Source organism: Trichogramma pretiosum, unplaced genomic scaffold (assembly GCF_000599845.2).
Source record: "Trichogramma pretiosum strain Unisexual culture from Peru unplaced genomic scaffold, Tpre_2.0 scaffold8, whole genome shotgun sequence".
NCBI lineage: Eukaryota > Metazoa > Arthropoda > Insecta > Hymenoptera > Trichogrammatidae > Trichogramma > Trichogramma pretiosum.
In genome coordinates this window covers 2,316,124-2,338,792 of record NW_019641699.1, presented here as the reverse complement: position 1 = coordinate 2,338,792, position 22,669 = coordinate 2,316,124, and the positions used below count along the sequence as shown (strand labels likewise).

At 37.5% G+C, this 22,669-nt stretch overlaps 4 protein-coding genes across 4 annotated transcripts; 2 read left to right on the top strand and 2 right to left on the bottom strand.

Annotated features, from left to right (window-relative positions):
- Positions 1 to 86: 86 nt before the first annotated feature.
- Positions 87 to 2,834, bottom strand: LOC106653065 (cleavage and polyadenylation specificity factor 73). The gene is made up of 3 exons (XM_014372299.2): positions 2,692 to 2,834; positions 1,905 to 2,439; positions 87 to 1,840 (listed from the first exon to the last, which is right to left on the bottom strand). The coding sequence occupies exons 1-3, from the start codon at positions 2,701 to 2,703 to the stop codon at positions 318 to 320; spliced, it is 2,070 nt and encodes a 689-aa protein (XP_014227785.1). The 5' UTR covers positions 2,704 to 2,834; the 3' UTR covers positions 87 to 317.
- A 2,264-nt stretch (positions 2,835 to 5,098) lies between these two features.
- Positions 5,099 to 7,048, top strand: LOC106653252 (glutathione S-transferase-like). Its single transcript, XM_014372635.1, has 5 exons — positions 5,099 to 5,204; positions 5,267 to 5,408; positions 6,214 to 6,381; positions 6,468 to 6,607; positions 6,692 to 7,048. The coding sequence occupies exons 2-5, from the start codon at positions 5,276 to 5,278 to the stop codon at positions 6,857 to 6,859; spliced, it is 609 nt and encodes a 202-aa protein (XP_014228121.1). The 5' UTR covers positions 5,099 to 5,204; positions 5,267 to 5,275; the 3' UTR covers positions 6,860 to 7,048.
- Positions 7,049 to 7,391: 343 nt separating this feature from the next.
- Positions 7,392 to 11,732, bottom strand: LOC106653251. The gene is made up of 11 exons (XM_014372634.2): positions 11,478 to 11,732; positions 10,936 to 11,098; positions 10,297 to 10,505; positions 10,151 to 10,193; positions 9,619 to 10,067; positions 9,339 to 9,533; positions 9,105 to 9,252; positions 8,536 to 9,031; positions 8,182 to 8,459; positions 7,951 to 8,105; positions 7,392 to 7,870 (listed from the first exon to the last, which is right to left on the bottom strand). Exons 2-11 carry the CDS (start codon positions 11,060 to 11,062, stop codon positions 7,712 to 7,714), a joined length of 2,259 nt encoding a protein of 752 aa, XP_014228120.1. The 5' UTR covers positions 11,063 to 11,098; positions 11,478 to 11,732; the 3' UTR covers positions 7,392 to 7,711.
- A 1,914-nt stretch (positions 11,733 to 13,646) lies between these two features.
- LOC106653259 (DNA polymerase theta) lies at positions 13,647 to 22,599 on the top strand. Its single transcript, XM_023462507.1, has 23 exons — positions 13,647 to 14,228; positions 14,469 to 14,699; positions 14,785 to 15,038; positions 15,112 to 15,244; positions 15,314 to 15,515; positions 15,590 to 15,785; positions 15,859 to 16,296; positions 16,379 to 16,718; positions 16,789 to 16,930; positions 17,006 to 17,249; positions 17,326 to 17,467; positions 17,543 to 18,860; positions 18,951 to 19,242; positions 19,308 to 19,599; positions 19,670 to 20,021; positions 20,083 to 20,472; positions 20,576 to 20,757; positions 20,827 to 20,946; positions 21,024 to 21,163; positions 21,237 to 21,435; positions 21,511 to 21,775; positions 21,847 to 22,076; positions 22,156 to 22,599. The coding sequence occupies exons 1-23, from the start codon at positions 13,761 to 13,763 to the stop codon at positions 22,291 to 22,293; spliced, it is 6,708 nt and encodes a 2,235-aa protein (XP_023318275.1). The 5' UTR covers positions 13,647 to 13,760; the 3' UTR covers positions 22,294 to 22,599.
- Positions 22,600 to 22,669: the final 70 nt, after the last annotated feature.

Here is a 22,669-nt window from a genome sequence, read left to right as displayed (position 1 = left end):
TATTTCCAAAATTAGTTTCGACTAAATATTTTATCAGTTATAGTATGAAATAATGGATAAAAATGAATGGTATTGGTTTTACAAAATAGGCTTTTATTCTGTTTTTATTTCATCTACTCTTTAATTACAATAAAAAATCTATGTACAAGTATCGGTTCAATAAATCCGTTGTCTTTACCTTTGATTATAATCAAATACTTTAGTTGGAAAGAAAACGACGGAAAATATCGCTTTTTCCTCGTTACGTATCGCACTTAAAAATCGAGTATAAGTATGACTTTAACTTATGAAATATATTTTTTCTTATGTTGATAACTTCAATCGATTGGTGGTGACAACGACTGATATAACTTCGATACAGCTGTATGTACAATTTGTTGGAATGTATCGTCTTCCGGACACGAAACTTCTAGTGTCATAAGGTCGATGTGTGCTTTCTTTTTATCTACTGTAACGTATAATTTGTCACCTTTAAATATCTTTGGCACAGAGTCTTCACCAAACATCTCTTGTAGCATTTCTATAAGGCATTCTTTAAAATGCATTTTATCCATTTTAGTTGGTGCAGTAAGCATTTTCGGATTATTTTCCATGGATTCAGCTTGCAATAGAGCGGTGAGAACGGCGTCAGCATACATGTCGTTCACTGGTGTCGCCAGCCATTCCATCGTGATAATTTTACCCTCGATGGTGAGATCGACATTTTTGAAAACGCGTAATTTTTTGTCATCTATAGTTTCAAGGGTACCAGCTATTTGCGTCAACAAATGCTTCAAGGTCGGTAATGGTGCAGAGTAATATACGCTTTGACGTTGAACAACTTGACTTATACTCATTTCACTGTATCTATTAAGGTCGCAAGGATCCAGTAGGTGATAATTAAAGTTTCTTTTGACCAAAACACCAGAGAGTTTTTGTCCTGGTTTTGGGGTAGTCATGGCTAATGTACCCATCACTTTGGCTGTTTTTTCACCACTAAAATAAAGTTCAACAGCAACTGTATTTCTTGGATTATGAATTTCCATAACTGTATCTGGGTCATCTTCATACTCACGCTGCAGAGCAGCTTTGAGTCTGCCCATTTCATTTTGTTCACCATGGACTAGGATAACATGAAGAGGTTTCAAAACTCTTATGAACTCTGAAGTCTGCTGATAATCTGTATGGGCTGAAAATGAAATATAATCAACAGACATTTTCAATGGTAATTTTTGTCCACCCATTGTTGTAATTTCTTCTGGTTCTGATAAAATAGTTTTAGCCAGAGTTCCTTCTACACAATAACCCGCTATTATTACCCCATTTTTGTGATCTGTACACCATAATTCAAACAGTTCTCTGGACAATCCACTTTGCATCATACCTGGTGAAGCCATTACAACACATGGTCCAATATCTTCAAAATGATCGATGCCTTTTAGATTAGAGATATGTTTAAATACAAAAGGATTGTTGATAGCTATTTGTCTGCGTATTTTGTCATTCATGGCATTGATAAAAGTTTGGTATACAGCCATACATTTTTTAGCTAAAGATGATGCATAGTAAATTGGAATTTCATGGAGTTCTGGATGTTGAGACCAATATTCATCAAGAATAAGTAGGAGTTCTTGGGCTCGACCCAAAGCAAATACAGGAATAAGGCAGCGTCCACCACGATTAACAATCTCATGAACAAGAGTTGTAAAGCGTCCCTCGCGATCTTCACGTTTTTCATGAATATGTGTACCATATGTTGCTTCAGTTATAAGTACATCTGGGCGCACATTTGGAATTTCAGCTGCCATTAAATGTCTATCCTCTTGCCTGCTAAAGTCACCAGTGTATAGAATTTTAACCCCTAAAAAGAAAATAAAAAATTTAATAATAAAATTAAATTCAAATGAGTTATTAAAGTCATTTACCAGCAATCTCAATCATAAACATAGCTGCACCAAGAACATGTCCAGCATTATAAGCCCAAAATTTGATACCAAATACATCTTTTTCTTCATGAAAGTTTAACGTCTCAATTTTATCCATACTAGCTTCTAAATCTGCTTCTGTATAAAGCATTTGCTCAGTTGCGATATTACTGACTTTGATATAATCAGATAATAACCACCGATAAATTGCTTTTGTAGCATGTGTCATGAAACATCTGCCTTTGAAGCTGGTTTTTAGTAAAAACCAGGGTAAAGCACCACTGTGGTCAAGATGAAAATGAGAAATCAATAATAAATCTATTTCGTCAGCTTCAACAATATCAACAAATGGAAGGGCATCCATGCCACTGAGTCCTGGGTGAATACCACAATCAAGCATAATCTTTTTTCCTTTAAACTCCAACATTATACAAGAACGTCCTACTTCTTGTCCAGCACCTAAGGGTCTGATGGTAAGCAAATCATTTTCTTCAGATGGAACCATTCCTTCAACCTGTTTTCTTTTGGTTGACATCTGTCAAAATAAATGTAACATTGAGTTTTATGAAATGAATTCACAGTAATTAGCACTACACTTTCGCCAATATAAAATGTAATTATTTTTAGTCAATTATAAATTATGATTGCCGGTGTTATCTACTATTCGAGGTTATCCATGACAAGTGCGTTTAAAAACACCAGGAAACATCAATGAACAATTTGGTGATGCGTTCACCATGCATAGCATCAGTAATTATAATGATTAAGATTGTAACGAAAAACTTACGTTGCTCTGCATACTTGTGAAAATTCAGTCAAAAAAATAAAAGGTTTTGAATTGATGTGTTTTCTTTTCATAAATAAACACACAATACAAGCGAGACGCGCTTGAACTGGCGGCACATTGATCACAGATGTCGGCAGCGCCAATTATATTCGAAGTTTTGAATACTTAGCTGTCGGTAAGGTCAAATTTGATTTTCATGAAAAAGCGCGAACAGGTGTCAAAAACAGCGAGGCCCTTATGTATTTGCGAATTCCTGATTGTATTTGTACATACAAAAGAAATTCTTAGCGATACTCCTTTTACCTTGGTCGGTTTATCATGATGAAAATTTAGTATGGTCAGTTTTCATAGTATACAATTAATATTATAATCGGGCCATAAATGTATTCGCTTCAAGTGCTAATAAATTAATTATATTTAGGATAAACCTTGAAAGAAGAAAAAAAAACATTTATTAGCTCATTGGATTGATTCACTCTATAATAGGGAATAGTACTGAATTAGAAAAATGAGTTGTAATGGTGACTTCTACATTACGACGTTGTCGTAAGGCGGAAAAGAAAGATACAAAATTATCCCGAAATGGTACTTTTATAAATTTAGATATGATTTATCATAATTTACCATTCGATATTTAATTTTTAACCACAACGGTAGAGTCTGCTTAGTGAGTAGAAAACATGGATGTGTTTGTAGCGATAACGAATGATATAGGCTTGATTATATGCGCCATTCCCTCTTACCGCTTCATGATTTTCGCAAATAGTCTGATCGTGTGTGGTCGAAATTTTAGCTGGCTTGTTATGCGAGCGGTTCGCTCAGCAATCTCGCGATTAAATAATAATCGATACGGACTTTGCTACAGGACTCGTATAGCCATACTTAGTACCTTTCATACAATTCTAATTCCAATTTCAAGTTTAAAATAGCTAATTAATGTTTATTGAAGGCTATATCTTCTTGTGAATCCATTTTTTATTATAATTATTGGATTTAATATATACTTCGATCGAGATCGCTACTAGATTAAAAAAGAAGACACATTATTGTTTTTACAATTTAATAACTCGTTTTTACAAAATATCGCTGATTCACGATATTTTCAATCGACAACTTCATACGAATTATTGATCAGCTTTTGAGATTTCTGTTAAATATTTTTCGAAAACTACGCAAATGTCCAGAAAACCACCACAATTGCGAAATTCACGCAATTTTTAGAAAAAAATATTTAATAAAAATCCGGGAAAATGTGTGAGGCAAGGATAATAATCTGGATGTGCTTTATGCTTATTCAATGTAAATAATAGGCTATGGAGTTTTTGTTGCACGAGAGACAGGTTGATGAGCTGGCAGCATGTGATCGGCATTGAGCTACACCTAATAAATCTTCCATTGCAGAGTCACGATGCGACGGTGAATTGACATGGAGCAATTAGCGCTAATGACAATGCAGCTGTCATACATGGGTAAAAACGCGAATAATACTCCAGCGCCACGCGCGAGAAGCGAAAACGGCCGGATTGCTCAGTTTTCAACTCGCTCACAAAGGGTTAAATAAAATTCAGAAAAATAAACCAACTTAGGTTATCGATAGGTTTTTACCTCAGCTTTCTACTGGTGAGATTGAAAATGCACAAATATGCCTCCATAACCTAAAAAAATGGACTTGAAGGTAAAACACGTTGTAACTTCCAGAGTTCAACTCCGATCGACTTTCTGAGTAACTAGATCGAAAGATCTTGCGATTTTACATAAGTAATGACTCTAAAAAAGGGACTTTTTCGATTTTCTCGAGCGCAGAAGAGGGAAAGAGTTGCTTTGTTTTGCGAATGAAACAAAAATAATGAAACTATTAATCAAAAAAGTTAATTTATCTTTTAAAAAAGGCCTATTTTCCCAAAACTAATTGCACCATTGGAAAGATGAGAAAAAAATACACAAAAACCATGTATTCGTTTATTTTTATGGCGAAAGCCTAACGCCTGAAAAGTAAAGAAACGTAAAGTGTAGCGAAAAAACCAACCGACCGGGCGCTCTTTCCCTCTTCACCACTCGAGAAAATCGAAAAAGTCCCCCTTTTTAGAGTCTTTACCTAGGTAAAATCGCGAGATCTTTCGATCTAGCTAGTCAGAAAGTCTATCGGAATTGAACTCTGGAAGTTACAACGTGTTTTATCTCCAAGTCCATTTTTTTAGGTTATGGAGGCATATTTGTGCATTTTCGATCTCACCCGTAAAAAGCTGAGGTAAAAACCTATCAAAAACCCATGTTGGTTTATTTTTTTGAATTTCATTTAACCCTTTGCGAGCGAGTTGAAAACTGAGCAATCCGACCGTTTTAGCGGGGCATTATTCGCGTTTTTAACCACATACGCTGCACTTTGCACGCATGAGTTCTGCGAGAGGAGGGGCCGGTCGCCGAGCGCCAACTGCACGCTATAGGTACGAGGCAAAAAATCCAGTCGCCGAGCAGAAATCGTCGCGTTCGTGTCGCAGCTCCGCTGATTTGAGGTAATTTTGTACCTCGCTCACTTTTATTCGCTGTATACTAGCTCTGTTTTTCATTTTCATAGTTATCGATCATGTCCAACTACAAATTGACGTACTTCAACTTCAAAGGCTTGGGAGAGCCGATCCGTATGCTCTTGACCTACGGTGGCGTCGATTTCAAGGACCACAGGATCGAAATGGAGGATTGGCCCGCTTTGAAATCCAGTGAGCACTCGCGAGTACAAAATTATCTTGCGCTTTGCTTCGCCGTCTTTACGTAACTTGAGATAAATTACGTTTTTTCTCGATTGTACTCTTGCGCTTGGAGCATAATGATCGACGGATTCATGCCAATTATACGTGCTTCAACTCACATTTTTATAATTTTCGTCTAATTGGGACATAACTACTTGACGTTGTGTATATATTCACTTCATTTTTAAGTATACGGCCCTACTTTCTGCTATCGAACACAACTATTCCTTTTTTTTGCTAGCTATGAAATATTCATGTCAGTCATTTTTTTTACAAATTACACATCATAGCCGCATTGAAATATATAATTTAATGTCCTCAATTTTTACACAATACGTATAGAAAAAATAGTGGTTTATTATATTTCTCGGCTGTAGTACACATACATATTTTAAAAATGTATATAACACTACCGCGTTTTACAAATCTCGCGCCGATTATCAGCTCAATTAGTCTTACTTGAACATTAATCATTATTATCTCAGAAATGGTGTCCCAAAGGCGTTGTACGATTTGAAAAGTATTACTTAAAATCACTGAAAAACTCACGGGCTCGGGACTTGATGTTCGCAAATATATTATAATTTTCAAAGACAACAGAGGGCCAAGAAAGATCCGAAAATGTGTGGCTTATTTGCATCGATATTAATTACCACTTTTGTATTGTCATGCTACACGCAATTGCATCCTATATACATCATATAAGAATGTAGCGAATTTATGTTGAAAATATTCTTACCTACATAGGCCCTAATTATTACATATTGACTTGCAGCAATGCCCATGGAGCAAATGCCGGTTCTCGAAATTGACGGCAAAGTTTATCACCAATCTATAGCGATAGCCCGTTACCTCGCCAAAAAGTTTGCTCTCTACGGTCGAGATGATCTCGAAGCCATGTCAATCGATGGGTCCGTTGCTGACATAGAAGATTTCCGACAGGGTCAGTAATTTATTTTATATATAATATATAATAAACTTAAAATAGACCCAGTTAAACGCTTATATTAAAATTCATAAACAACGTAGATGCGGCATTGTATTTCCGGGAAAAGGATGAAGATCTCAAAGCTAAATACCTCAAGAACGTCGAAACTAAATCTGTCTTTTTCTTGAATAAATTTGAGGAGAGAGCGAAGAAAAACGGCGGATATTTTGTTGGCAGTAAGGTACCGTATCGACGTCACGTTTTTATATTGCCTCATCGACCGATGACGAATTTTTTCTATTAAATTTTTTTTTTCGTTTTACAGCTGACTTGGGCTGATATTCATTTTACTTGCATGATCGAGCTTGTTTCCACTGTACTAAAGAGAGATCTTTTGCTGAACTATCCAACATTAACGAAACTCTACGATAACGTACGCTCGCACCCGAAACTCAAGGATTATATCCAGAAACGTCCAAAAACTCACATATAAGAAAAGGCTTTGATTATTCTTTCTTATCTTCTTATCGATGCCATATATTCGTTTTATTCTTCTGCACTTTTTCAATCTCACCGATAATATCTTCTTTAAATTAATAGATCAGGTTATATACAACTCTGTAGTTCATAGTAAATAAAAAATTAAATAAAAATTAGCTGTGACAAATAGCTGTTAAGATAACGTTCTTACATTGATTGTTTTCACCTTCTATAAAACTAACATCTTTATCGCAATTTTTTTGTATCGAAGATTGGATATGAAACATAAAGAAGAAAAACGAGACGCTCATCATGATGATTCATGTAGTATATTTAATTTTTATGAATTATGCTACTGTCAAAAGTGTATGCACATTTCCCTGAGACGTGTCAGTCAGCCTCTTTAATCTACTTAAGCATTAATTAATATTTAATTCTCGGGAGTCGAAAGAGAAAAAACAAAGTTCTAGTAATAAGTAGAGCAAAATGTACCTAGGGGTTGCTTTGCTCTCTAAAATCGAAAGGAAAATAAATAAAAGACAACATTTGAGGATTAACACAATCCACTGTGTTATTGTTTATCGACCCTCTGATTGGATCAAGTTGTATTTACAGCTTAAATCAAAATCATACGCGATTATAAAAATAGTTGCTAGATAAAAGATAAAAAGAGAGAAAACATTAAATAAATTATTGTTATTAACGTTCCGATGCAATAAGACTTGGGGGAAGCTACGCAAAAGTAAGCAGAAGTCACCGATTCAAAGCATCTTAGTCATCGAAATGTATCACAGACTAAACTTTGGTGTCTTTTTTAGTAAAAAAAAGTAAGAACTAATATGGCTAAATGGAAATTGAAGGGCTTTTACGAATTAAGGACGGTTATCTGTTTGATCCAGTCGATGAAGGGCAATATTTTGACGTAGACACCGGGTCCTTGTCCGCAGCCGTAGGCCCAGGAAACGAGACCCGCTAGCTCGTAGAAGTCTCCTTGTTTGCACACCAGAGGACTGCCGCCGTCGCCCTGCGCAAAAAGAAAAGCACCAAGGAGGTAATGAATGACTCGAGCTCGAGCGAATAAATAGCATGAGATACGAGACTTACCCGGCACGCGTCGTTGTAAGACTCACCGCCGGCGCAAAAGCTATTGGTCGGCATGATGAAGACCTTCTGGGTTATGGCGTTGATCTTGCGGATGCACTCGCTGTCGGAGACGATCGGTACGTCGGCCGAGCGTATTCGCAGGGCTATCGGTCCTTCTGCGAACGATAAATCGTTAAATCGTTAATAAATCGGTACGCGTAAAATATGTAATCGTTGAAAGTGGTAGCTGACCTTGGCTGGGATAGCCGTAGCCGGTGACGGTGCACCTCGTGCCGGGCCTGTGATCGGACTCTCGGCCCGGCAGGCAGACCAGGCAGACACCCTGACCGAGCTCGACGTCGCGCTCGAGCCTCAGCAGGGCTATGTCGTTGTCGAGAGTCTGGCTGTTGTGGTTGTGGTGGATGTAGGTCGTGTCGACTTGGATCGTGCGCGCCCCCGGGTTGCCATACCTGCGGCTCAGGTCGCTGTCCCCGAGCGTGGCGTAAACGGCTTCGCCGCTCTTGACGGTTCTGTTGGGGTCGAATGTTTTTCTTTACCGATTTCTCGACTCGATCTCGTCTTTTAATTATAAATGCAAGCACTTACTCGGTGACGCAATGCGCCGAGGTGATTACCCATCGTTTGCCGATGAGGGCCCCGCCGCACAGGTACTGATTTCGCGAGTTGAGAATGGCCACCTGCCAGCACCACTCGTTGTAATCGGCATCCTGGCCGCCGATGATACGAGCCTCGCGACGACGCAGCTCGCCGCCACCGCCGCCACCTTCGCTCAGCGAGTACTGACTGCGCTGGGTGCCTTTGGCCCCGCACACGAGCCAGTCGTAGGGGGCCTTCTTCGTCGTGCTCGTGATCGGCGCGTCCACGTAAATCGGCCCGTGGTCGTGGGGGATCGCCTGGGGCGTCACTGGGACGCGGGGATAGTGTCCCGGGAGCAGTGGCGCCAATTCGTAGTCGATTTTGTCCTTGATTTCGTTCGTCGGCGTCTCCTTGATGCCCTGTATCTCGCGTATGACCGACTTGTAGGCGCAGCAGCGCTGCTCCGCCCTCGGGCACTTGAACAGGTCAGTTATCTCGGCGTTTTCTAGATATTGCAAAAAAAAGTTCACTCAACTCCTAATTCCCTTGAGATGCACTGGTTTAAACGAGGTACTCACTGAAGCAGGCCAACGATAAATACGCCTTGATGCAGCTCCCGGGACAATTTGGTCTTGGATCTGGCGTCGGATCTGGCGTTGGATCGACGCGGTCCTCGCGTCTCACCGGAGGTTTCGTCGCGGGTTTTGGTTTTGCTGGAGCAATTTTCTAAAATTACAACGCAACGAATGATTTAGCGATTTTAGACACTTTCCAACATCCAACTATGGGTAAATAAAAAAAATTGATTTTACCGGCAAAGTTAAGTTACGAAACGTCTCGCAACATAATTGATCCTTGGGACAGCCAATACCGCTCTTCTTTTCGCATAATATCGACACGATGTTTGGCAGACAGAAACCACGGCAAGAAGGCCGTTTATTCTGGGGAGCTTGGCTCGTTGTGGATGTTTTCGCTGGCCTCTGCGTAGTCGTTGTAGTGATCACCTCCTAGAAAAGTCAATGAGAGTCCTTGGGGTGAGAAAAATACATGGCCATGCATACGAGTCCATGAGTGGCGAGCATGAGTATCGACCTGTTTTTGCGACTCCTCCTGCTCCTCCTCATCTTCGACGCAGCACAAGCTCATGTCCCCGCAATCGGCATCGGAATCGACCTTTTCGCACAGAAAATTAGCTATATAGATGTTGACGCAACCGCCCCTGCATCTTTTCCTGGTCGTGTTCGTATTGGCATTCGTATTGGTATTCGTGGAAAGCGTCTGCGGCTCGGTAGTGGACGTCGTGGTCGTAGACGTTGTCGCGAGGGGTGTCGAGGGGCCACCGACAACGACCTCGTTGGGAACGACGGGTTCGCCGAATTTCTTGTGGTCGTAGATTCGCAGCTGGGCCGGCGGCGAGTCCCCGAAAAGTTCCCTCGTCACGCAGCAGCGAGTCTTGCTATCGCACAGCGAGTCTACCTCCAGAACGGCCTCGCAGTACCTGACAAAGGAGGTGAGCATGCACGAGCCGGGGCAGACCCTCACTGTATGCATACAAGCACAATTAATTCAAATTTTCCTGTAGCTAACAAAAAGCCCTCCTTTAGCTGCACAAAAAAATACTTACGCGGCAATGGTGCCTCTTGCTGCGATATTTCCTCCTTATCTACCTGAAAATTTTCATTTTTCGAATTGGGAGATTTAAATTTAATGTGGCCTTTTTTAATATCAGCTTGAAATACCAGTCCAACTCTTTAAAACTCGTCTGCTTACCTTTGGCTTGGCTGTCGTTGTAGACGTAGTTGTAGTTGTAGTTGTAGTAGTCCTTTGCGTCGTCGTCGTAGTTGGGACCGCCAATGAAGTCAATGTTTCCGACATGATCGTTGATTCTGCATTTTTACTATCGCTTGGTTTTTCCTCGACTGTGCTGGTACTTTTTGGAGGAGTCATGTCAGGAATTTCGTTGATGAGACTCAAAAGTCCTATGTAAAAAACGCGTGTAACGTTAGAAAGGTAACTTTTTTTTCATGCCAAAGCCCGAATGAGGCCAGCTGATGAAAAATCGTATGCATTCTAAGCTGGTAATGCTAATCACACCCGCTTTGGGACTTTTATATACTTCCCGCCTTGGGCCAGTAATAAACTATATCATTAGCAATTAAAATGTACAAGGCGTTATGCAGAAGACAGAAGTTATTATACACAGATACAGAATTTATCAGATAAGTCTGTCTTTAATAATAGAGAATAAAAAATATCATTAGTGCGAAGAATTATAAATAATTCAATTGCACTATCAACAATGACACAATCAATTATTGATATAATCTCACGGGTTAAAAGAAAAAAAAAGCAATTGAAAGCTTCTACCGAAGTGGGAGCTAAAAAATAAAAATAGAAACTTTGTCTTACCTGATAAAAAGTTAGTGGTCAAATCATTTTGCGCAACAACTGGCTGAACGATTGAACGATCGGAAATGAGAATCAGCCACAACATCAACAGTGCAGCCGATCGCGTCGCTGCACGTTGCATCGTCATATTGTCTGCCGTTGAACGAAAGTACTTATTTCACCTCTGACACTCGTTGAAGAGAACAAAAACAAAAACACAAAAATAAATAAAAAAATTAAGCGGGTGGACCACTGCTCGGGCGGAAAAAACCCGATGAATGAAAAAAAACCAGTAAAAAAAACGGTGCCCTCAAGAGAGAGAAAGAGAAGAGTTGGGATCGCGAGACGATCAGCATGAAATGCTCTCATTGACTGATCGAAAGCGATGACGAAGCTGCGGCGGTGGCGGCGATGATCGAAAGCAATTAGCTAAAAGTAATGTAGGTCCATCGATTTCTATAGGCCGCAGCTAAGCGATTGGTGGCAGCGCCGGCAGAGCAGAGCCACGAAGATCGCGTCCCGCGACAAAAAGAAAGAAGAAGCGCATGGAAAAGAGTACTTACAAAACGCTCGCCTCTCGAGGTACGCAGCGGTGCGGCCAGGAAAAATATCCTACACGAGCGGCGGCATTCAATAATTTAGCGATTTTTCCGCGATCTTTGCTGAATTTTGTCGGGTTCGATTGGCAGTACGGCGATCGGCTCTCGGCTTCGACTGTACGGGTTTTGACCTCGCGTAGACACGAGGAGACTCGCTCTATTTACGTTTTCTGTTATGCTACGTGTATTATGCTAAATAGTCGTGAGCACAAGTGATTGCTTGTAGCTCGGAGCAAATGGCCAAACGGCGTTTACATCGCGGGCCTCGGTATAGATGCGTCGGCCTATGAAGTAGGAATTTGCCGGCTAGACTCGATGATATGTCTCAGCTGATGGTCAATTTTTGCTTGACAAATTACGCCTATTATGCTTCTGATTCTCTTGAACACCTGTTCGTCGATCAGATCGTAAGTTCATGCGACTCTTCGAGCTCGTGTCGGAACCAAGACCAAATCGAATTCGACCCAGATTCGAGCTCGAGTCATTCGTCCTAATGGCCAATGCTATGTATTGCAATATATACGCCGATACTCGTTCGAGAGCCGATGAAATTTTACCGCTTGCACGTGTGACTCTGCCCCCACCCTCGCGCTCGTTCGTGGCTGCTCCACAATCACGATACAGTTATTTTTATCTGCCGATAAATTAATCCTTTATACTTCATACGCAGGCTCGTAATACATATTTTTCCGCTTTTTTCGGGAAAAAGAAAACAAAACCAAACCGGTACTTTTTTCAAGGTCACTTTCTTCTCGTACGCGCTCGATATGGACCAGGCCGACAAAGTCAAAAGTGAAAGGTGCGGATACCACTCATATATTATACGCTCGCTTAATTAATTTTTCTACGTCATTCTTCTACTGACTCACGTATTATTTACTCCTCGGATTTGCAGCCGTGTTTGCATCCATAGGACATTTTTAAATGTTAGTGTATTTTGATAAATGATTTGTTTGAAAATGCAGCTGCCCGCTCAAATGTCAAAGTGTAACATTTGCTCCTAGCTCGTCAGGTGTATAAGTTGTCTTTGTGTCAAGTAGACTCATTGTCGATCGGATCGGATTAAAAAGTGATCCTGTTTACGTATTAGCTTTGCGACCGTAAATTATTAATGAGGATAATAACGATATACGTAGATAGTAGGCGTGCTCGAGTTCGAGAATCATCGTCACTTTGTCAGTCGTCCGAGTAACCCAAGTACCGTTTGAATTCAGTGTTTCGTGGGAGCATCGATTAACAACTTATTACCTTCTACTCTCGGAGGGGATTTCCGGTGGATCTGTGAGTTTTCAAGCATAGATACATTCCTGAATATCAACGACTCCAAGTGTCACGCTCGTGTAATAAGCCTCTCATGCGCTGCTCTATTCCTGACACTTTTCTGTGAACGTGTACTCATTTGATTGCGATTTATAACGATGCTAGATTTTTTTATTTGCATCCTTAATTGTAACAATAATCCATGCGACAATAACATCGCATTTACATGATAAAAACATAAAAATTCTTTACCACATTTAACGAAAAATATAAATTAATTATGATTTGCCTCTAATTGTTTATCGTCATTCGATTAATAAATTGTAATAATTGGGTAATTTCACGAGTTTCATATTTCAAATGTTGTTAAGAATATAACATTATGTAAAAAGATGCATTCCTTATTCGCAATTGTATACCATTTTATGTGTCTCTAATCGACTTGATAATTTAAGAGTTTTACAATATTATAAATACTATGTACTTAACGAGTAGTTTAATAATTGATTGCTCGAAAGTAGTTGAGCAAAGTGGGCATTAATTTTGAGTTTTGCTCTTTGAAATGACTTGTATTGGGTGTGAGCTACCACAGATGCAGGTGAACGGACAGTGGGGAAAGCTACTGGCTTCTTGTTGTTCCGTAATGATTGTAAATTGAATGATATCGGTAGCTTCCTTTCCTTCTGTTCATATACTCAGAGTTCATTTAACTCTCAAAACTCTTTATATTACTTCCCACTCTGATTCGGGGCGCTCTTTTGGATTTCGCGCCATCGGACCACAACACACTTGCGAGTCGTGCGCCTATCTCGCTTTTTTCAATTGGCGCATTCGTCTGCTAGTAGCAGTACAATTGTGCCGGCAAAGTGACGGTTGAACTTAAATCGTATCACAACACATCATGAAAATAATAATATAATAAAATGTTCACTACGTCTTGAAAAATGCCCATGTTGCTCCACGTCTTTGGTGTATTAATTTTTAATCATGTTTCAAAAGTCGAGGAAAAAGAATCACTTCACCGAGTTGGAAATCGTTGGGAAAAACTATTGCGAGTTAGGACATGTCGAAAAAGCTTATGATGAACAACATACTTCAAACAACTCATCTCGAAAGAATAAAAACAAAGAAAATGTCACGAGTGATAAAACAATACGACAACTGGGCAGTAAGCACAGAGCTGAAAGTCAACTATGGGATTCGTTTATGCAAGTAAAAAAGTTGAAAAGTCCTCTGTCCGCTGTTGATGCAAATCAACAACATGAAAACTATTCGGCGTCAACCATTGGAAAATTTCATTTTTCCGGCTCTTATAAAAATAAAAGTAATACATTTAGTAATGTCACCAGCAGCTTTATCAGTTCAAAAATTTTGAGTCTACCAGTTTTGGGTGAAAATGATACACAAAAACGTTTGGAATTATCTAATTGGGGATTGACTCCACTCATTCTTGAGGTACGCATCATTTTTATGGTAGTCACCACTTGCCAATTTTTTGATTTGCTTGGAGGCCAAACAAACAAGGTCTCATGTTTGTTTGATCTGCAACACCTTGTTTGTTTTGCATCTATGCAAATCAGTAAAGTGAGTAACGACCACTGTGATAAAGATCTATATAAACTCAATTTTGTAATTCAAATTTTATAATTCTATTTTTCAATATAATGACCTCTTAAATATACTTGACTTTTATAGAAATACCATACTCGAGGATTAACAAAAATGTTTCCCTGGCAAGTGGAATGTTTAGCTAATAAAAAAATATTACTAGACAATAAGAATCTTGTGTATTCAGCACCTACATCAGCTGGAAAGACATTAGTTTCAGAACTTCTCATTTTGAAAACTGTGTTGGAGAGGAGAAAAAAAGTAATTTTTATTCTGCCATTTGTATCTGTTGTTAGAGAAAAAATGTTTTATTTACAAGTAAGGACATTATTTAACAATGATTAATTTTTTATATTTTAATTCAATGTTTAAAATAATTAAATAAAAAATTTTCAATTGCAAGGATCTTCTTTCGGATAGTGGAGTGAGAGTTGAAGGTTTTATGGGAGGTGTCGCACCAGCTGGAGGTTTTCAATCTGTTCATATTGCCATTGCTACAATAGAAAAAGCAAATTCTTTGATAAATCGTTTGATGCAAGGTGGTGATCTTGATACATTAGGAGCTGTCGTTATAGATGAATTACATTTACTTGGCGACCCTGGAAGAGGATATATATTAGAGTTACTTTTAACTAAATTAAAATATATGTCTGACAAGTATGTATATTTCGGTATTTGTATATATTTGATTATATAATTAAGATAAATTTTTGAAAAACTATGTTTTTAGTTTTGAGCACATTGATATTCAATTAATTGGCATGTCTGCAACTTTACCAAATCTACCATTAATAGCTGATTGGTTAAATGCTGAACTTTATCACACTGACTTTAGGCCCATTCCCCTTGAAGAACGATGCAAAGTTTGTTATAATTTATAATTTACAATACATTTTTCACTAATATAATTAAACATTTTACCAATGTAATAGATTGGATTATCGATAATGAATAAAGAATTCAATCTTGTAAAGGAGCTTACAGTAGCTCCTGATATCATTGATGATTCAGATAATGTAATTCAGCTGTGTATTGAAACAATCAGTACTGGCCGTGGAACATTAATATTTTGCCCTACAAAAAATTGGTGTGAAAAGTTGGCTGTTCAAATGGCAGCCACATTTTTTCAATTGGGTAAATAATTTTTAAGACCTCATCCTCTGCATGAGTTTTCACAGTTTATTGAAGTATTGAATTTAATTAATCAGGTCGTGATAAAACAACCAATGGGATGATTTTACGAAATAATATTGACAGCGATATGGTTCAAGAAGTTTTAGCTCAACTCGAGCACAGTCCTGTAGGTTTAGATAGCGTTCTGAAAAAGACCATTTCATTTGGAGTTGCGTTTCATCATGCTGGTTTGACTATGGATGAACGTGATATCATCGAAGGTGCTTTTCGGTAAATTTATCGATATTATAATAATAATTTGTTATGTAACTTTTATTTTTCAAAAATAAAAATGCTTTTTTAGGACTGGTTCCTTGAAAGTCCTGGTAGCTACATCCACCCTCAGTAGTGGGGTAAATCTACCGGCAAGACGAGTTATTATACGATCGCCAATGTTCAACGGTAATGTTATCGATAAATTGACTTATCAGCAAATGATTGGACGTGCTGGTCGCATGGGCAAAGACACAGCAGGCGAAAGTATACTGATCTGTAAGCACACCGAGAGAAGTGTGGCTGAAAAATTGATAAAATCGACGTTAGAACCGATAAAATCATGCTTGAAAAGCTCAGGTCCGCTTATACGTGCTCTGCTTGAAGCCATCGCCAGTCAAGTTGTCAAAACACCGGCTGATCTCGATCGTTACAGCAAATGTACTTTTATTTACAAGTGTGAAGACAGTGGTGTCAAGAGTATGGTGGAGGAGGCTGTGGAATTTTTGGTAGCCAACGAATTCTTACTGTAAGTCAAATCAATTGAACTACTTACAACTTAAGAAAGATACCATTTCTTTTGGTAATATAATATACTATTACGTATTCAGGGTGAAAAATTCCAACGATAATAATGAAGAGCAAAGAATGATGGCTACCTGTTTGGGAAAAGCATGTCTTTCTGCGTCGATTCCCCCCCGCGATGCGCTTTTTCTCTTCGAAGAGCTTCAACGAGCCCGAAAATGTTTCGTTCTTGACACTGAGCTTCACGTTGTATATCTCGTCACGCCTTTCAATTCTAGTGGTCAAATTAATCAAATCGACTGGATGTCCTTTATGGAACAGTGGCGTAAACTTTCAGAGAGCGAGCGTAGGGTCGGAAATTTAGTCGGCATTGAAGAGCGATTTATCATGTCAGCTATGAGAGGCATCATTAGATCAGAAAAAGCAGTATGTTTACCATTTGATTATTCGATTTAAATGCATTAATTTGACGTATTAAATTAATATTTTTATTTAGCTCAGCATTCATCGCAGATTTTTTACGGCACTCGCGTTACATGATTTGGTACGCGAGGTACCACTCAACGCCGTCTGTAGAAAATACAATTGCTCTCGAGGATTATTGCAAAGCTTACAACAATCATCCGCCACGTTTTCTGGTAACTTGATGATAGCTCCTTTAATAATACTAAAATAATTCATTTTTTAATTCATTGCATTGTTCATATTCGTAGGTATGGTTACAAGCTTCTGCAAGGAATTAAAATGGGACTGCATGGAACTGCTATTTGCTCAGTTTCAAACACGTTTACAATTTGGTGTACAGCGTGAGTTACTCGATTTACTCAGATTACCCAGCATCAATGGATTACGCGCCAGAAGTTTGTTCAAGCACGGTATCACTACTGTTGGTGAACTCTTACTTGCATCTGAGATCGAGATTGAGGAGGCCCTAGAAAAAGCTTTACCCTTCGAAAGGTATTTATCTGAATTAAAATCATTTCCTTCTAAAAAAGCTTATTAATTTTTGTACTTGGGTGACCAATTTTTATAGCGAAAAAGATTTCGATGGTGGAAACAAAGCTGAAGTAGAAAAAAAAATGAAAATGCGTACAATTTTCATAACAGGCAAAGATGGTCTCACTGCGCGCGAAGCTGCTCGTATTGTTATCAATGAAGCGCGATTACTCGTTAAGGTCAGTAAATCTAGTATTAACTAATTTTTTCTTGACAATTTTAAAACGTAATGTAATAAACAAACAATTTTTTAGAATGAGTTAGGACTGCAAGACGTCAAATGGAGTCAAAATAATGATGAAGGATCCAGTCCGACATCTCCATCGTCTTCTTGTTTTTCGCCAACTGCTGAAGCCATGAGCTTACAACCATTGAGTTTGATTCAAGAAGTTACTCCACAACAGCCGAATACGTGTATTAATGCAAAAGAAGAAAAAAACAATTTTGATTCTGAAGTAAAAACTGGTGCCATCGAGGCGCAAACATTGGATAAATCCATGAAATTGACGGAAAATAATGATGCAAAGCAAGTTACTGTAGAATTGCAAAATAAGTTGTCACTCGGACATGTTGACAATCGGTCGAGTGGCGATCTGATATCGCAGGATATAATAAATCAAAGTGATAAAGAACAGCCTGAAAAATCAACGCGAACATTGAGATCAAGACTTACGAGTAAGAATAAAAGTGTCCAAGAAAACAAAACTGTTACAAATATGACCATTTGTACGGCTGATTTTCAAGACGATCTTGATTCTTATTTTGTCGAATCTTCGCAAAATACCGGAATGACACTGAAGAGTAAAATAAGCGCGCAATCAGCAAGAATTGTTGAAAAAATGGAAAGTTTAAAAAAATCAAAACAGATAAGTATTTGCAGTGTAGACTTTCAAGATTCAAAGATGGACGGTGAATCGGTGCTTCAGAAAGTTTTGAAAGTTCATGATAACATTACTGTAGAAAATATAAACTTCACCGAAAACAGCCTAAGCGAAAATCCGCCAGTTAATCAAGAAAAATGCTTGAAGCTGAATTCAAATGTCCAAGCAAAAAATGTTACGTTGTCCAGTCGGAATTTACGAAGTAGGACTATTAATATAGTTGAATCAGATGACAACCACAGAGTTACACACGATGAAAATTTAAAGGTTAAAAATCAAAAATCAAACTGCAAAGTCGAACTAGAAAACAATTTAGTCAGTATTCGTTCATTGGACTTTCAAGATAGTGATATTAAACAAATAAAACCTACGAAACAAGATTCAGAGGAATTTCGAGTAGAATCGTTTCTCAACATGAGCTCTGGTACTCTTAATGAATTACTAAAAAGTACGGATAAAAAGACTGACGATGCGGATAAATTTCAAAAACCAACAACTTTATTGAACTATACCCCAAAGGTAAAAGAGAAAAAACGCGAATCTGCATCATCTATTAACTCATCAAAAAGCATGAGTTTATTTAGCGATAGTTCATTTCTTGATGCTCAAATATGTAGTGTACTGGAAAAAAATGTAATTGAAGGTTCTTGTCTAATTGATTTTGAGAATAGTGAATTCAACCAAAACAAACGTAAGTCTCAAAATGTACCTAGTTCTAAGAGTCAGAATAAAGAGAAAAATTTAATCATTTCGTCACCAAAAATTTCGAACATAAATGCAGTGGAAGAGTTGTTATTCTCTCCAAGAAAATTTAGAACTTTTTCCAAGGAGAAAGGGTCATCGATGCAGCAACAAATTAGGCGACCAGATGATGATCAGTCGAAAAACTTAAGTACCGAGGGTGACCAAAGGGTTTCGAAAAAAACGATTATCGAATCAGATTCAAAAGAAAACAGTCCTACAGTTACAAGAAGCAAGTATATTTTTGCTAGGAAATCGGATGAACAATCGCCGATTGCCGGTATAAGAAGTTATAACAAACGAGTGCCAATTACAACTGCAGTTGGTTCGAGGTACGTTGGTTCCTACAATTGTAAACTAATATAAGCACTGCAGTTATAAAGTCTTGATTTTACAGTCCCGGCGTGTCAGATTCAGACGAATCTATTGTCAATTCACAAGCGATTACTCCTGGAGCAGTAAATAAAACTCGAAATCGTTTACTCGTGGCTACTCAGCGTAAAATTCATCAGAGCAAAACTTCAAAAAAACTCCGTGATCTTATTCCGCCAATACCGAAGACACCAGAATCGTTCTACAAAAGAACTAGCCCAGCACTGATTCGGTGCACAGATGATTCTGATAATTTCGATAATGATAGTGATGATCTCTTCGAATCAGAGAATATAATAAAACCTCTCCAGCAAATTGCAAGTCCATTCAGCTCTTATTTTTATTCGAACTATTTTTTAAGTCTCACTGTATCAATGTTTTTTTTAGAACGCCCTTCACAAAGAATGTGAAAAACCACGAAGATCAGTCAGCCTTACAAAAATCAGTTTAAAATCAATTGATGCAACGTTTGTAGCAAACTCACAACGTCTATTCAAGGATTTTCGAGCAAAAATTGAAATCGAAAAACGCAAAGAAATAGCCGTAGCAATGGTTACCGAATCATATGAACAAGAACCTCAAACGACTATCGGTAATCGAATTGTTAATGAAAGCGCAGAAAAACGTAAAAAAGATCGAAAAAATGAAACGCACATTTACGCTAACAAAAAAATATGTGGCATTGTATTTTCTTGGGGTGTTGGAGCTGTTTTTTATATGGCATTCGAAAATACAGTAGGTAAGATCAGAGTAAAATTTTAAGAAATGAGCTATTAGTAAATCTTATATAAATTTTATAGGTACAAAAGTTACTATCAAAGAAAGGATTTCATTTCTTCGAGATGTTCTTCAGAATCCCTTGATACGGCTGCGATGTTTTAATGTAAAAGAAGTCTTTAAAATGCTGTGCATCCGCACAGAAATTGAACCAATGTGCCACTTTCTTGACCCACGAAGCGGTGATTGGCTTATGAATTCAGAAATTTGTCAAAAATCTTATTCAGAATTAACGGCTCAATATTTTTCACGAGGTCAAGATATCGCAAAAGCATTGGACGATGATGACACTACTCATAGACTCAATCCTTCTTCTAAAGCTGCTGCAAAAGCTCTGTTAGCTTGGTACCTCACTGATGAAATAATAGGAACAATGAAAAAATACAATCCTGCATTATTATCTGCTTACAAAAGTATATATAATTAATTTTTATTTTAAAAAATTTAATTCAAAACTTTTTTTAAACATTTAAATGTATAATTATCTATTATTATCTATTAAAATCATAATTATAGATATTGAAATGCCTACTATAGTGATCTTAGCGAAAATGGAACTGAGAGGTTTCGGCATTAATTCCAAATCATTGCTAGAACTTGCTAGCGTTATAAAACAAGACTTAGCTAGAACAGAAGAAACAGCTTTCCATTTAGCGGGAAGAAAATTCAATTTTTATTCTCCAAAGGATGTTTCACAGGTATGTTAATTCAACATTGCTTTCGAAATAAGTACTCTATGTATAAAAATTCTTTGCTAAAACAAAAAGGTACTTGGCTTAACAAAAAAAGGTCGAAGATGTACGAATAAGAATGCGCTTAAATCGTGCGATAATCCATTATCAGATTTAATAACAATATGGCGCAAGCTCAGCACTGTTCAAACAAAGGTACGCTGCGGTAGCAATAAAAATTTCTTATACTCAATCTCATGAATTAATTAATTTCACTTTAATAATGGTTCCAGATCATTTTCCCGTTATTACAATTAGAAAAAAAGAATGGAAGAATCCATGGCCAGTGCATAACTTATACTGTAACAGGCCGAATATCTATGCATGAACCCAACTTGCAAACCATACCAAGAGATTTCAAATCTGAAATAAGGTTCGTAGATAAATAATATTTTTAATTAAACCCATCTTATTCGTAATGAAATAAAATGAGATGCATTTTCTAGCGGTTACGTACTGAGTCCGCGTATGGCTTTCATCCCAAGCGAAGGAAATATAATGTTGTCAGCTGATTTTTGTCAATTAGAATTGAGAATATTAGCTCACTTTTCAAAAGATCCGGTACTATGTGAACTGATGCTTCAAAAAAATGGAGATATATTTAAAAATATCGCTGCAAGATTAAATAATGTTGCGGAGGAAATGGTAAGAAAAAAATTTTGAGTAGCACTAAACACTTTTTTTGTCCATTTTATTATCCATTTTTGCTTATTCGTGCAGGTGGATGACGATATGCGACAAAGAGCCAAACAATTGTGTTATGCTATGATTTACGGTATGGGAGCCAAATCATTAGCTGAAACCTTATCCATTTCCGAATCTGACGCGAAAGATTATCTTGAAACGTTCATGAGTACTTACAAAGGTATCAAATCGTGGTTGAAAACTATTGCGGAGCAAGCACGCATCGATGGTTTTGTTAACACAATTACCGGTCGGAAACGCGTTTTGCCTAATATAAATAGTAACGTAGCCGCTGTCAAGTGTAAGTTTATAATTAGGTATTTAAGATTTAGTAACTCGTATTTCATCAAAATTGTTTATTCTATAATACAGCACAAGCTGAACGTCAAGCGGTGAATACAAAAGTTCAAGGTTCGGCTGCAGACATAGCAAAAAAAGCTATGGTTTTAATAGAAGATCAAATTCGGAAACACTTTTCATGTATGCCAATTACACCACTGAAATTTCCGAGCAGCAAAAAAAAGTTGGAGGATAACAGTGATAAGGCTAGACCAAACGGTGGTTTTTTAATTTTGCAACTGCACGATGAATTGATTTATGAGGTACATTTACTCTTACGAAAATTTTCAAAAAAAATATATTATTTCAATAATCACATCATAATATACAATTTATGCATAGGTTAATCCAAATGATTTACCAGTAATAGCAAAAATTGTCAAAGAATCAATGGAGAGAGCTTTCAAATTGCGAGTGCCTTTACCAGTAAAAGTGAAAATTGGTACGGCTTGGGGTAATCTTGAAGAGTACAAAGTGTAACGTATACTTTTATGATTCCAAAGTTTTACGTTAGAGTATAAAATTGTAAATATAAAATTGTGTAGGTGTCTCTATTGAGTCATCAGATTTTTACATACTTTTTTAATCATGAAATAATGCTGATGAGTTTTTTCAGTTTTGAATTTTCTTTAATTGTATATAAAAGCAAATGATTATAGACATTCAGTCAGGAATTTTGAGAAAAGACAAATTTATGCAATTGCAATAACATTTATTTTTTTAATGGTTACTTTTAAAGTTTATTTATAGAATCACATATCTTTAAAAAAATATGATGATTCATATTTTATTTTTAAAATTACCTCTGAAATAAATTTTTTTAATCACTAATCCGTGTTTGTTTTTACAGAAAAAC

Excerpts from the sequence above, each read along its gene's own strand:
- LOC106653065 (XM_014372299.2), bottom strand. Across the intron at positions 1,841-1,904 it reads GTTTATGATTGAGATTGCTG|GGGTTAAAATTCTATACACT; the intron begins GTAAATGACTTT and ends TTTTCTTTTTAG.
- LOC106653252 (XM_014372635.1), top strand. The coding sequence starts at position 5,276 with ATGTCCAACTACAAATTGACGTACTTCAACTTCAAAGGCTTGGGAGAG. Across the intron at positions 5,409-6,213 it reads TTGGCCCGCTTTGAAATCCA|CAATGCCCATGGAGCAAATG; the intron begins GTGAGCACTCGC and ends ATTGACTTGCAG. Across the intron at positions 6,608-6,691 it reads GATATTTTGTTGGCAGTAAG|CTGACTTGGGCTGATATTCA; the intron begins GTACCGTATCGA and ends TTCGTTTTACAG.
- LOC106653251 (XM_014372634.2), bottom strand. The coding sequence starts at position 11,062 with ATGACGATGCAACGTGCAGCGACGCGATCGGCTGCACTGTTGATGTTG. Across the intron at positions 8,106-8,181 it reads CTACGGCTATCCCAGCCAAG|AAGGACCGATAGCCCTGCGA; the intron begins GTCAGCTACCAC and ends TATCGTTCGCAG. Across the intron at positions 7,871-7,950 it reads CTTACAACGACGCGTGCCGG|GGCGACGGCGGCAGTCCTCT; the intron begins GTAAGTCTCGTA and ends CTTTTTGCGCAG.
- LOC106653259 (XM_023462507.1), top strand. The coding sequence starts at position 13,761 with ATGTTTCAAAAGTCGAGGAAAAAGAATCACTTCACCGAGTTGGAAATC. Across the intron at positions 16,297-16,378 it reads GTAGCCAACGAATTCTTACT|GGTGAAAAATTCCAACGATA; the intron begins GTAAGTCAAATC and ends TTACGTATTCAG. Across the intron at positions 21,436-21,510 it reads ATAATGTTGCGGAGGAAATG|GTGGATGACGATATGCGACA; the intron begins GTAAGAAAAAAA and ends TTATTCGTGCAG.